This window comes from Doryrhamphus excisus, linkage group LG6 (genome assembly GCF_037039965.1).
Source record: "Doryrhamphus excisus strain RoL-2023G ecotype Guam linkage group LG6, RoL_Dexc_Guam_v1.1, whole genome shotgun sequence".
Lineage (NCBI taxonomy): Eukaryota > Metazoa > Chordata > Actinopteri > Syngnathiformes > Syngnathidae > Doryrhamphus > Doryrhamphus excisus.
The window spans coordinates 15448760-15463679 of NC_136362.1; the positions used below are offsets into that span (position 1 = coordinate 15448760).

Genomic DNA, 14920 nt, shown 5'->3' on the forward strand with positions numbered 1-14920 from the left:
AACACCAAACAACAATGGACAATACAAATATTTTCTATTTTAAGGCCCTCCTTAGGGTAAAGTGTTTTTTAAGTATGTTATAACAGTAATGTAATGTGTAAAGTGACAAAAAAAAAGGCGACACACATTTGTAGTCATATGGTACAAATAAACCGAAAAGCCAAAAAATATTTATCCATCATAGCATGAAAACATCATGCCATTATTGACTTCCAAAATTTGTGGAAAGTGTTATTATTTATTGGACACTGGCCATTATGCACATATCTGGACTAAAATCTGGACTAAAAACGTACATGAAAAACACAAAGCAGTGCTTCCATACTTCATAATTTTATATTATAGCCATGATAATATTTTGTGTTGGATGACAAACATATAACATAAGAAACATCAGTTGAGCAATGAAATCATTATATGGATTAACTTTATAAGGCACAGAACTAATATCCTTAGTGCTCCGTTTCTCACTTTTCTTTAGCTGGTAATAAAAAATATTTTTTTGTTGCATATGTCAAGTATATCATCAACAGCAACGTGTATTTGTCTTAACATGGTCTTTTATTTGTGTGTACAACGCCAGGGCCAGCACCTTCCTCTTCATTTTCTAAACGGTTGACCTTTTTATTTTGTTGTGTTTTGAAATCACATACATGAGTTCCTCAGAAAATAATGATAATATAACTCATATTTTGATGGTTTTAATGTTATCATGATTTTAAATATGTTTCAACTATCTGTCTGGATTTACAGCAATTAATTTTAACATAAGGTCATCCTCGTTTGGAGTCATTGCTTCCACCTTTAAATGAAACTGATTTTGCTGAGCTTATATTCATCTAGAATATACAAACATGCTCACAAAAAAGGGAAATTTGTGCCTTGACATCGGACCCCTTTTTTTTTTTAGTTCTCTCATGATGCGCCCCGTTTCACTTCCTCTTGTTATGCTACTGCCATGTCCTCTAAATATGATGTTTTTATGCGCCTCCAGTTCTCCAACTACGACTTCCACCTCAGTTTCGGTAAAGTTTCGCTTTTTCGCCATGACTCAGAAGAAGCCAGCGACATGCAACAAAGTCTCATTAAATATGGCCACAGCATTCATGAGGTACTTTGCATTGACCATTCATGGTAAAATGTGGGTGTGTCGAGGGCGAGATGAGAGGTGAATCTAGCTGCGCAAACTTGTAGGTGGAGTGTGATTTATAAAGGGAAAATTGCATAGAGGTGTGCTTATGCATGGTTTTATGAATCTGAATATTTTTAGGTGTACGCACACTTTTAGAATGATTTCAGTCAGCTATGCATGTGGGAGCTGTAAGTTGGATCATTTCGTTTTTCCTGTTTTTTTGTCCATTTCGCTCAAAACATCTACAAATTATGATGTGCTTGATGATTTCTGATCAAACAGCTGATGGGTCTTACCTAACCAGAATTCATCCTCCAGGTTGCCAAAACCAACTCGGTAGTCACTCCACTTCCTGGAAAAGTCTGTTAAGCCGTTCTGACGTCGCTGAAATACCTGAACATCAACAGTGATCATATGTCAGGATTACCAATAATAACAACAGTCACTTAAAAAGCAGTGTTGCTATGGAATAGATCTTACAATCCAGCCTCCTTCGTCTGTGCTCATGTCACAGTACACCTGCACACCCTGGCTGGGGTCCCTGTTGATGTAAATGGTGTAGACGCCGCTCAGCGTCTCGCCGTTCAGCAGGTGCTGGGCGCAATTCTGAGGTGTCGCAAACAACCGACTCCCTGCAGTGGAGCAGAAGAAAAACAGGAGGAGGAGGGATGACACACTTGAGAGGATTTCTGCCGACATGCATGGCACCTGGAAATAAAAAAAGCACCTAACAGCAAAACAGGATTTTTTTTTCTCCAAAGCTGTAATTAAGATGTTTCTATGCAAAAATTGGATGTAATGCAGTGTGACAAAAAACTGTGACTGCAATTGTAATACTGAACCCATGTCATAACACAGTTAGAAAGGGTGTCCTGTAATGAAACAGCATCTATGTCAGGGATCATTCCATTAGGGTCGTAGCTTCAGTGGTATTGTACATAAAAGCTGTCAGTCAATTGATTGCTAAGGAATGGGACGTGTAGGCTCCAGCATGCCCCTGTGACCGTAGTGAGGATAAGCGGTATAGAAAATGGATGGATGGAATGAGGCGTGTGTGCGTGTGGGTGTCTTTACCTGTGATGAAGGTGGTGGAGACGACAGCGCTAGTGTCGAGGCCTCTCGCTGCTTGCAGCTTGACAGTGAACTCAGTGGTCTCGGCAAGACCCTCCAGACGAATCCACGTGTCCTCTGAGTCGAGGATCAACTCCTTGTATGCACAAAAAATACATGCACAGTTTACTTGAAAGTTAAAACTAAAATTAATATTCAGGCTATATTCAGGTTATAGAGAGGCCGTTTTTTTCCCTCCACACATATTTAGAACATTTAGACATGTCTGAACCATCTCAGTCTGGCCTCTCTGACTTTATCTCCAAGGCCTCTAACATGTGATGTCCCTCTGATGTACTCCTTCCTGATCCTATCCACCCTGGTCACTCTCAATGAGAACCACAGCATCCTCATCTCTGCTTCCTTTCCTTTCTTTTTCCTCAGTGGCACTGTCTCTAGACCAAACAACATGGCTGGTGTCACCACAGTTTTGTATACCTTTCCTTTCATTTTAGCTGAAACTCTTTTCTCCACCCGTTCCATCCTGCCTGCACACGCTTCTTCACCTCCTTTTCACTATCTCCATTGGTCTGAACTGTTGACCCCAAGTGCTATTACAACAAATAATTCATTCATTCTCTATGCCGCTTAATCCCCATTAGGGTCAAGCCTAAATGGGCTTTCCTGTTCAACGAAGGTGGCTCTTTTAATGCAGCTGTATCACCATGGTAACACAACCCGCCAGACTTTTAGCTTAAAATCGGCTATGAAAGTGCTGCTGTTTCACTGTGTAACTCATTCGGAGTTGGTGTCACTTATTAAAAAAATATTTGAGTGGCTAATTCACACAAATTTGCTATCATTGCCTGATTAAATTCCCTAAGTCTGCTTCTGCATTGAGGGTAAAAGGTATAGAAAATGGATGGATGAATCCTTCTTTCTTTTCTTGTTTACCACATGTGAGATCTACAGCATCCATCAGAGAACCAGCATGTTTTTGTGTGTCAGTTTTCATTTGATACAAGTCTAAAAAAAAAAAAAGTTTTTGATCAAACAGGTTTTGGGGAATAAAAACAAAGAAAGATATATCACGTATTCCTCGGCAATGCGTCTGTGTGAATTATGCAGGGGAGCAGCTGGTAAATGGTGTCTGTCTGTCTCCAAGGATACACATATTCTCAACCATTTTAGAGTCAAGACAAGACATTTATGGCTGGCAAAACTGAGGATGATATACACTTTCATACACACTGTGTAAATTTTGTTCGTGTGGTGGACTTCACTCATACCAGATGCCCGGAAGACATGGACATGTGCTTGTCGTTGTGGACGACAGGTGATCTGCTATCACTGCATAAACACCGGGCCATTATGATATATTATGCACTGTGTATGTTAATAAGATAAGCTACTGTGTCTAATTAGAATAGTTTATGATCTCAATGGCAACAGATGCTGAGAATGTCTCAAATTTGAATCACAACCATGCCGTTACACAATTTCAAAATATGTAAAATCCTTAGAGAGCCTTTAAAAAAATGACAAAAAGGGGCACTTCAGCCAAAGAGGTACCGTTTGTTTTGAGCAGTTATTGTTGAGCAATATGAATTCAAAGTGTAATGATGGTAGAAGCAACTGTCACATTTATGAAGGTTGCAGCTCGCGCTTGTGTTTGTTCCGATTTCAAACACGGTTTTTATTAGATCAATAGAAGAGAAAGCATGTTTTGTAACAGCAGGTAAAGATACTGCATTACTTCTGTCACGATCCTCAAGTTAGCCTGTGTGACAGTTTAGTTATTTTCCGCTTCTATGCCTTAGTTCCTGTTTTATGCTCTTATTTTGGTAACGCTTCTTGTTTGCCCTGGGATTTTGGCCGCCTTGCTTTACCCTTTTCACTCGCACCTTTTGCTATTTGTGTTCCCCTTCTATTTAGTTCAGGTGCGTGCACCCTAGTTTGTTGTTGCATTGTTTGTTGTAGCTCCCCACGCTACTCCAACCGTCTTTGCTGGTGTGCTGCTGCTGCTGTATATCAGCCATAATCATTAAAAGTAAACTTTTTATCTGCACTTGGGTCTCCTGCTCTCTGCATTCTGGGGTCGCATCACAATGCCGAAACCGAGACGTAACAACTTCATTCAGATGAGTAAGCAACAATATAGTCACATATATATATTTGGTCCCAGTAGTATTTTTTAGTCATATTTTCCAAGGGATAGGACCATATTCTGCTTTACAATCTCACAGTATGTGCTGCAATTTCCCTCAGTGAACCACAGTTGTCCAGTGCCGGCAGCACTCATGCAACCCCCCATGGTGCTACCACCACTATTCATGACAGTAGGCAAGACACAATTGTCTTGCTACTCACTTGCATTGTTAGTTTTTAAACAATACATGGGCTGACTCGGCTGCACGTGAGTGTGGTTAGCGCGCAGGCCACACAGTAAGGAGACCCAGGTTCGATTCCCTGCTCTGGCATCTCTGTGTGGAGTTTGCATGTTCCCCGGGTACTCCGGTTTCCTCCCACATTCCAAAAACATGTTAACAGGTTAATTGGCGACTCAAAATTGTCCATAGGTATGAATGTGAGTGTGAATGGTTGTTTGTCTATATGTGCCCTGTGATTGGCTGGCGGCCAGTCCAGGGTGTACCCCGCCTCTCGCTGGGATAGGCTCCAGCACGCCCGTGACCATTGTGAGGATAAGTGGTAGAAAATGAATATTAAAAAAAGACAGACATAAATTTAGTATGAAGCTCATAGTGGAAAAAGACACCCTGGTGTATGTGATCTGGGGTCACCGTGGCGACAAGAGAAGCTTTTCAGCAGTCAAGTGTATCATTAACAGGATGCTGACATTGCTGTGGTTTACTATGTACTGCTGTTGTTTTAAGTGAAGCTATAAACGTCACTATAAAGAGAAAGATTAAGTGATCTCGGCACCAGTACAGTGGCTCTCTCTCCGTACATGGGAGTCATCTGATGGTGGACCACATGTGTAGTCACTGACAGGGAATGAGGATTATTCATGATTCTCAACATTTCCATTGTTTCCAATCAATACATTTAAAGTGCATGTGTGTGCGTGTGTTACATACTTTACGGTTGCCGTCAGACGACTTGTAGGTGAGCATGTAGTTGTCAATTTCGGAGGCGGGCGGTTTCCAGGAGATGAGAGCACTGCGGTGATTTACTTCGCTGGCTGTCAGGTTCAGAGGGGCATCCATGGCTGTCCAAAAAAGAAACACATACACAAAGAGTTTTTGAGGGCGCTTGAGTTTCACTGCCAGGCTTGCCAATTAAAAGTATTCAGTACATTTTTGTGACTTTGCTAAACCAAAGGTCAGCTTACTCAGATGTTCTTACGAGTTTTGTGGCAGATTTATAGTCATAAGATACGGAGCTGTACACTGCAAAAACTCAAATGATTTTAGTTATTTTGTTCTTACTAGACTTTTTTCTTACCATACTCAGATACAGAAACCCCAGATACATTTTACATTATATTAATAAATTAATAAGCATGTAAGCAATTAATTAAGCAATTAATAAGCAATGAACATGTCAAAGTGCTCGCACCTGCATTGTTTAGTGACACAGTAAAACAAAAAAAACCCTTTGTTTTTCCCTTCATATTTTTTCATTGTACTTTTCATAAAATTAATGTTAAAATCTTGACAAAGGACACTAAACTCATCACAGATGGATGGTGCTGCAATGCTACCTCTGTACGCCAGGTGGAGCCAGAGGAACTCAGAGCCCAGAGGGAGGTTGACGTCATTGCAGCGCCCCAATAAATGCGTTGCTCAGATGCAAGGCATTATCGGAAAACATTAAGGAAGTTTTTATTGGTTATATATTTCTCAGGTATATATTTTGAGTGTTAGATTGCTGTGTGATGAGTTTTATTATTTTTCATGTAGCTGAATAACCATTGTGTTAGCATATCTTACACTTATTCAGCCTGTTCTCTATTCTTTTATTAATGTTAGTACTTGCCTTACAAGATGACATAATATCTGTTTTGTTGAAGTTTGTAAAATAAATTACTCACAAAAAATGTGATTGTACTCTGGAGCGACTTATGTATGTTTTTTTTTTTACCTAATTATGAATTTATGGCCTTGTGCGACTTATACTCTGGAGTGATTTATAGTCCAGAAAATACAGTAATAACTCCCTGCCATTACTAATGGTTTGACAAGCTCGTTGTGAGTGCTATTTCTTTAGCTTCTGCCAAATAAATAGCTAGTTTCCTCACTGACTTACGAGGGCAACAGTAAAATTTGTAGTAGTTCTAAAGTAAAGGAAATGTCAAGAGATTAGAATTTAGCCATAAATTTGCCACAACGCCGTATAAACCACAGGAGTCAAAGAAAAAAAAGAAAAAAAGTCCGGCTTGCACACCGGAAATTACAGTGTGTATAAATCTTTCCTGTAATAAGAATCCATGGCGCTAAGTTGAAAGCGAGGTGTCCATCTGATCGGCACCTTGTTAATAACAAAAGCCGTATGACTCATTGACTATCTGGCCAGATGAACTAGACGATATAATCAGCAGCAGTAAAACGGCCCAAGCAGCTGCACAGCAAGCAAATGTGACCTTGCGGGCTGTAAATTAACATCTTGGAAATTAGCTTCAACAGATATTTTATTGACTTGCTGATGGCAAAACATTTATGTGAAGAGTGAGACTTGGAGGAGACAACCGTGCTGGGCTACACGTGTTATTTATTTATCTATTTTTTTTATTTGGTCACTAGACTATATGTGCTTTTTTGGACCGAATGATGGAAAAAAGCAACAATGACCCATCTTCAGCTTAACCTAAGCTGCTTCTGTTAAATATCCCAGACACACGCCTGCTGCTGATGGGCCAACTGCAAATGATTTCTGGTCTTTTCATCTGCAAGACAGTGAAAGTCTAAAAATAGGTCCAAAGACTAGGCCTGACCCAAGTTTTTTTTGTAGTTTTATTTAACAGAACTTACTTATTTCTACTTTGAAGGCGTGGATGGGAGAGTCTGAACCCTTAGGACATTCTGGGGACATTGTGTACCAGTTCTTTATTTTCACTTTGGCTGTATGAAATGAATATACTCTACCTAAAAATTTCCAGATGATGAGATTTAAAATTTTTCATCCAAGGGTCTTAAATTATTCTAAAATGTCAAGACTACACATATGCAGGCACATTCGTTCTTCTTAACCAAAAATTTCAAGACTATTAAAAATGTTCCTTTTCATGCCACATTTATCTCGATATAAACCAGCCATTACCAAACGGCAGACTGTGGTCCGGATTTGGACCTAGTGTTGTGATGATTATTTGTTTTGCACTTTACATTTCAGCTGCAGAGGAGAAGGTAATATCACTTATAGTGTAGAGCTTAGTTTTGGCAACTTGAAGGGTTTTTTGTGTGTGTCAATACTTAAACAGATACAAATCATGCTCGCGTAATATAGCAAATTGCATTTTAATTTTGAACCAATTGTAGCTGAACCCAACTGAGTGGCTGGTGATAATACAGTAGATTCATATAAAAAGAAAAGAAGGAATATTTATCTGGACACGGAATTAATTTTCCAGCATAGACAAAAGAAAAAAAACTCTCCAAAAGTCCACCAAGCAATCTAACTACATTGTGTGAAACCCCAACAAGACTCAAATGGCAATTTTCCACGTTCACTGAATCACATCCTCACAAGCATTCAAAGCCTTGAGTGGCAAGCCCACCCAAGTTTTACTGCACATTACATCACCAACTTGCCAGTGCATTCTTCTCGCTTAAAACAAGAAAATTACAGTGAACCTTACCTCAATTTCCCTAACTTACATCACCTGTGTGTTTGGGTGCACATGGTGGCGGCGACACGCTCTCGACTCGTTTTTAGTGTCCGACAGAAACATAACTTTCCATTGCAAAAAATGCAAATTATAATATTCAGTGTATATAAATTCTGTATACTAAAATATATTTGGAATTACTGCATGAATTTTGTTGTAATTGTAGTGCTAGTCTGTATCTTTGATCCGTGCAGAGTGCTCTGTGGATGCGAGCAATGGCAGGTGGCTCGCGGCAACCATGCTCTTTAAAAGTATTGAAGTATGATGTAAAAATCCGAGTTTCTAAAGTAACAGAATATGAAAATAACCAACATATTGAACCCAGCAGACAGAATTTTGTGTTGGAATATTTGAGTTTTTGTCATGTAATAAGTGACGAAAGCTGCCCAATCATGTCCTTATGCATTTTTTTGGTCCATGACATTTTTTTTTTTAACTTTTGGTCCACACTAGAATGCCAAAACCAAGTGAAAACACAGCCTTAGCAAACAGCAAAGTAGGGGTTGGTCTTTGGTCTTCACGCTGAAATATGTAAACAAAGTGGATAAGATGAATGCGGTGTTCAGTAGAGATGGGGAAACAGTTTTACGTTTTGTTTCCTTGCTGTCGTGTAAATGAACTGAACTGTGATGTTAACACAGAGATACGGACTGAGCTGTGACTATGGTGTACCGTTACACCCCTGGTTTCCTCTTATTCCCACATCCATTGCAGACTCCCTATCTTCCTCACATTGTCATTCTCTGTCCACATCCTTATCTGACAAGCTCTGATTCTCCCTGCTAGAGAATGAACTGCATTTATCTTTTTGACTCGTCTTATCAACACTGACGCCATGGTGACAAGCGAGAGTTTAGAGGGTACTTGTTAAAAAAAAAAAATTAGTATAAACTAACCATGACATAGACATTTGAATAACCTAGTTGCAGCAGCTAAACCAGATGTTTGACTGTCTGCTACTTTGGACAATTGGACGGAGCTGAACAGCTTTCAGCAAAATGAACATTTATGAATATTAACAATCCTTTATGGAATAAATAGAACCAGCAGATGGCATGTTTATTCTTTTGGGGGGGTGGGGGGGGGGTGGGGGGGTTCACCTCCCTGCACAGATTTCCTACTGCATAAGGCCACTGTAGGCTACCAGAGCTTTTTATTAACCCCCTTGATGCTGCTTTTAGATGTACTTTATCTGTGCTTTCTGCTTGTATTATTTATTTATTTTTTCTGTAAGTACTTAGAAATCAGCCTGTGACAAAAAGAATAAAAATATGAAAATACATCGCTAATGAGTTCATATACTAAATACATATAATATAGTATTATTAGTAGTAATAATTCAATTGTTATCAACATAATAGCAAGGTATACAATTAAAATAATGAAATTAAATAAAAAGTAAATTTAAAAAAGCCATATGAAATGTGTATTAATTTAAAAATGAACACATACAGTACATGTTAACCATTTATTTTCTTACATTATTGTTGTTATCTATTGATCTTTTTTATTTTCTCTTCACTCAGGGTGATAAGTCACTTATTAACTGAAAAAGCCATGGCCAAATATGGCTAAAAAGCCCATGCCAAATACTAAAAATCATCGAGAGGCAACATTAAATATGTTTCCATTTATGAAACTGCACTGAAATTCTTTTTTGGTTTCAATCTCTATGCTTAAGTGGCCAATTTAAATATTTACCTTTTTGTTATTTGTTATGTTTGTGCCACACAAGTAGCAGATAAATTGACATGAGTCTGGAGGAAATGAGGTTAATATTTGTGTGCAATTTCCATTTAAAGTGCTTGTTTTGTGCAGTTTGCAAGAAACAGACATGAGTCGAAATCACAAACTTGATGGAGAATGTCACCTTAGCACAAAGCACATCAACTACACTCAGTATAATAACATATGTGCACAATTTTGCTCTCTATGGGGACAAGAGCTCTCAAAGTATGGCTGACAATAGGTACTTGTGGGGGGGTGGGGGAATTATACAATATTTTTGTAAGAGGAGCAGCTGGAACTCGGTGACTGCAGCCTGCAGCATGGATCTCTGCAGCTGCGTCAAAACAACTGAGCATTTTCTAGCAAGTGGGCTCCAAGGAGATGGAAAGTGTCTTGGTAGTGCAAGCTTCAGGGGTATACGAGTAGATATACACACGCACATTGAATTGCCTCACTTCCCTACTCTTCAGGCATCTCATTGAAAATATCAGCATTTGGTGATTCATTCTGCGGAACAATGAGGAAGTCCTTGTCATAATTATGCACGAGTGTTTCTCACATCTCTTCACTGCACAATGTTAAATCCATCAACACACATCAATACAAACATCCTTAACACATCGTCTGACAGCATTTTGTGACTTTGTTCTGTCATGTTGCGCTAAGAGGAACACATTCGAAAAAATACAGCACTTATGAAATGTGTATGTAGTGCATTTTGACCAGGAGATCAACTTGTAATTTTAATATTATGTGTATTTTACCACATTTTCTTGATGGAATGTTGGGAGCCATCACCACCCTGAACTCAGACATACAACGTACCCGGTCATTAGCATAATGCAAATGTGCAATATTTCCATCACTGCCTCTGTTACTACCTCAATCATATTTATTTTTTAACAACCCAATACAATACACTCATATGTGCCTTTACTCACCTGTATACACCAGTCATTATTTGCACTATGACCCATTTATCATTGCACTAAAATTAATATATCTGCAATATGTCTGCTCCTGCATATGCTCCTGTGCAATACTATGTGTATATTTTGGATATCTTGTATATATCTTGTTAAATTGTCTTTTTTACTCTACTTTTATATACTTTTTTTTTTTTAACCTTGACTACTGCACTGAAAGAAGAAGCTCTCCAATCTCGTTGTACATCTTGTATAATGGCAATAAAGGCCATTCCATTCCATATTTACAATATGGATTCATGGTTCTGTTCACTTGTTTTAACTATCAGTAATTCATGCTAAATAAATTAAATACGCTGCACGGCGGTTGAGTGGTTAGCGTGCAGACCTCACAGCTAGGAGACCTGAGTTCAATCCCACCTTCGGCCATCTCTGTGTGGAGTTTGCATGTTCTCCCCGTGCATGTTTGGGTTTTCTCCGGGTACTCCGGTTTCCTCCCACATTCCAAAAACATGCTAGGTTAATTGGCGACTCCAAATTGTCCATAGGTATGAATGTGAGTGTGAATGGTTGTTTGTCTATATGTGCCTCTCGCCCGATGACAGCTGGGATAGGCTCCAGCACCCCCGTGACCCTTGTGAGGATAAGCAGTAGAAAATGAATGAATTAATGAATAAATTAAATACTCCTTTTTACTTTCCCTACTACTTTTTGGAGTGCTGAATGGTGCAATTTCCACCTCCTCCAATTCCACCAAGACACCAAGGCGTTGCCAGGTCAGCTCTGAGACATAATCCCACCAGCGTGTCCTAGATGTCCCCTGGGGGCCTTCTCCCAGCTGGGCATGCCCGGAACACATCACCAGGGAGGAGTCTGGGAGGCATCTGGACTAGTCACCTCAGTTGGCTCCTCTCGAAGTGAAGGAGCAGCAGCACAACTCTGAGCCCCTCGCGGATGACTAAGCTCGTCACCCTATTTCTTAGGGTGAGCCCAGCCACCCTATGGAGCCACTCTGCCTCATTTGGTCGTGTCAAAAGTGAGCCCCCGCCCAGTGGGTCATGTCATCATCGAGACTACTGATTAGCACTTCCTTGTGCTCCTAAACAGAAGGCAATACAAACTTTGCTGGTTACTGTGAGAGAAGTTTTGACAATCTAAAAAAAAAAAAAAAAGCAAGAGGCATGTGCTGCACCAGGCAGAACGTCTTGCTTCCATCACTTGTGCCAACAACATTTGTTTATTCATGTATCACTGTGGGTATGTAGAACACTGGAACGGTTCTATGTTTGTTCTTAGCCTCATTTATCTTTTTAGGTCTCTGCAGCACTGCTCTCATACAGAATGCTGTCATGGCGTGTGTGTGTGTATTCTGTACAAAGCATCTTTTGTACAGAAAGTGTTCAACAACAAACTTTACTTCCTTGTAATTCTTTTCAGAATGGCCCAAAAAGTTTCACAAAAATGGAGCAACGGTTTCAAAACGGATTTGTTTCCAGAATTCACTTGTGAAGATGAATAGAATTAAAGGTGTCATCACGAGTTATCTACATACTTTTTCTACTTTGCATGTGATTAGTGTGAAACTCTTTCTATTGCTGTAGTTTGCTAATTACCTCTGTTACACGATTGGTTCTGTTGCTGCTGTGTTGCGCAATGTACTCCATCAAAATTTTCACATTTCAGAAATAACAGCATCTTTCCAATAATCACCTGTTTCCAATTAAGTCCCTGTCTTCTCTGTGGTTTAGGTAGATACATGCACTAGCTATAATGACATTATTTAATAGGGGTGTCCCAATCTGATATTCATTGCAGTCCAATGTTTGACATAAAAAAAAGTATCAGATTATTTTGGCCTGAATCTAAAGTTCAAAATTAGCAGTCAGATACATGCAGTCCATTCCCAAATCTTCGCATCAATCCTGCAGTGCCCGAATAGAGCCCATGTGATCACAGCAACACTGTGTGTTAATATGCTAACAAAGTAGCAAGGAGTAAGAGTGATGTTGGTTGTGTGGCAGTACTCTTCATTAAAGTCCGAAAAAGATGCAAAATTTGTGCAAAGCATGCACAAGTTTCCCATGGTGGCACAGAACCGACAAAATAGTTTTACGTTTGAGTAATATCACTTGATCAACAAAGTCTTCTCTCATGCTGATATCGTATCAAAACAATATCATTCAGCCAATAAGGCTGCAATATCAGCATCATATTGGAAGTGAAAGAGTCGTCTCGAGACATCCCAAGCATTTACTGTCCCAAAGTGTGAGTGTGATTCATTCATCAATCAAACTATGGTGCACTTTTCCACATTTCCAGGTGCAAGAATGCCATAAAGGACCGCTTCACTGGAGTAAAACCACATACTACTACAATACAGTACTTACGTGTCTGCAGGTTGGCGATGACAGTGCCACTGGTGAGGGGTCCCTTGGTGGCATAGAGGGATACAGAATAGGATGTGCTGGGCTTCAGGTTGGACAGCTGGTGCTCTTGTTTGTTTCCCTCCACCAGGAAGGTATCTGCTGTCACTTTGAAAACACAAGTAAAAAGCATAAAAAAGATGGTCTCATTTACCACGTCCAATGGAAAAGCACAGTTTGATTACCTCAGGGTCTTTGTTATTTCATGAACAATTCTTTATTTGTCTTACTGCTATGTGCAGTGTCGACAACAGGTTTGAATTGGCAGTGAGGTATAGTGTGTACAATGATCCTAAAGCTGAGCAATACAATTCTTACTGGACAAGCAAAACGCTGACATAATGAAAAGCAGGCTTCCCTTGACATTTGTTTTCTGCCGGTTCATAAAAATCAGAATGAATAATGGTTGAAAACAAGGGACTTTTCACTTTTGACAAATACGTATATCGAGTCAGAAAATATTGCTGCCTCAATGTGTTACTGTAAAATGACCCCCCCCCCCACTTTGGTTTGCTCAGGCACAATTTTAACTTACCAGAGTGGCTTTGTTCGTGTGATGACAGCTGATAGACTCATATTATGTGTCATTATTAATCATTAATCATGGGTATTTGATATCAGTGATTAATATACAACCGTGGACAAGGTAAAATATCCTGATAGACCTGGTGCTAAAGGTTAATGCCTCCCAACAGTGGGCCGAGGAGAACATTATGCATTTCAAGTAGTTAGAAGCTGCTGGAAGAGGTTATTTTGCTTTGCAGTAACCCGGCAGGTATGCCAGGTATGCTTCATGGAGCAAATTATAAACAGACCCTGAGAGGCCAAGCAATATGGCTATCTCTCACCTATCTGTATAAGGCTGTCAAGACAGTGAGGACACGAGCTGCATCGCAAAAAAAAAGCATACTGCACAGTAACTGCAATATTTTTGGCCCCGGCCTTAGAAGTTCAACCAAGCATGATGAAATATACTGAGGGCAAGACAAATGGCTCCGTGTTGCCTCGGAGGATGCGTCACACTCTAAATGGGAAAAACCTTGGCGGTACCTGCTGTATCGAATCTCTCCTCAGTGCATGAACAAAAATAAATCTGACAATTCCAATGGACCCTACAGCTGTCCCATCTTTAGGGGGCTATTGCATACTGCAGTTAATCGTTTAATTGTGCAGACAGCATAGGGAGAGTGGTTTTCTTTAATGAGCTAGTAAGTCAAAATTAATTACAGTAGCACCTTTTATGAAACAACCATGCATCATACTGACAGTGGCATCAATATACGGTCTGCTCTGTTAAATCTGCCCTTTGAAACTTTTAACTTTCCAGAGCTAGTGGCCATTGCATTTATTAGTTATGCCAGACAGTGCCATTTAGCACAATGGGTTCTTGCATGGGAATAGTGTGGAGATATAATATCTCACAAAAGTAAGCAACCATTTTGTTATAGGACACTATCTTCTCAAGGGAAACGTATTAATAATTTCAAAGTCAGTGTACAGCTTGTATAGCAGTATGAATTACAGCCAGATGAAGATGATTGAATCCACAACCATTCTTGTCTAAATATCTGGCAACATAAGTGAGTACCAGACAAATGTGTCTGGGGCTGCACAAGTTCTGCCCTCACTGGGGAGCCGTGGTTTGCTAAGAGGATGCACTGTGACATTTTAAAGCAGAACATCCTCACTTCCTTTGATAAACTGGGCCAAAACATATTAAAACGTAGGTGATGGTGATGGAGTGGCCAACTATGTCTCCTCCAGACCTGAACAATATCTATGGGGCATCCTCAAGCAAAAGAACAGAATGAGG

At 39.7% G+C, this 14920-nt stretch overlaps 1 protein-coding gene across 6 annotated transcripts in view; it reads right to left on the bottom strand.

Annotated features, from left to right (window-relative positions):
- The window catches only part of tnr (tenascin R (restrictin, janusin)), a 139116-nt gene that overhangs the window by 12344 nt on the left and 111852 nt on the right, over window positions 1-14920 (bottom strand). For all 6 annotated transcript variants that reach the window (XM_078791538.1, XM_058066132.2, XM_058066131.2 and 3 more), the window contains 5 exons: window positions 13072-13215; window positions 5281-5411; window positions 2207-2339; window positions 1613-1764; window positions 1429-1525 (listed from right to left, as the gene is read on the bottom strand). In XM_078791538.1, coding sequence (XP_078647664.1) covers window positions 1429-1525; window positions 1613-1764; window positions 2207-2339; window positions 5281-5411; window positions 13072-13215 — 657 coding nt within the window. The remainder of the gene's footprint in view (window positions 1-1428; window positions 1526-1612; window positions 1765-2206; window positions 2340-5280; window positions 5412-13071; window positions 13216-14920) is intronic.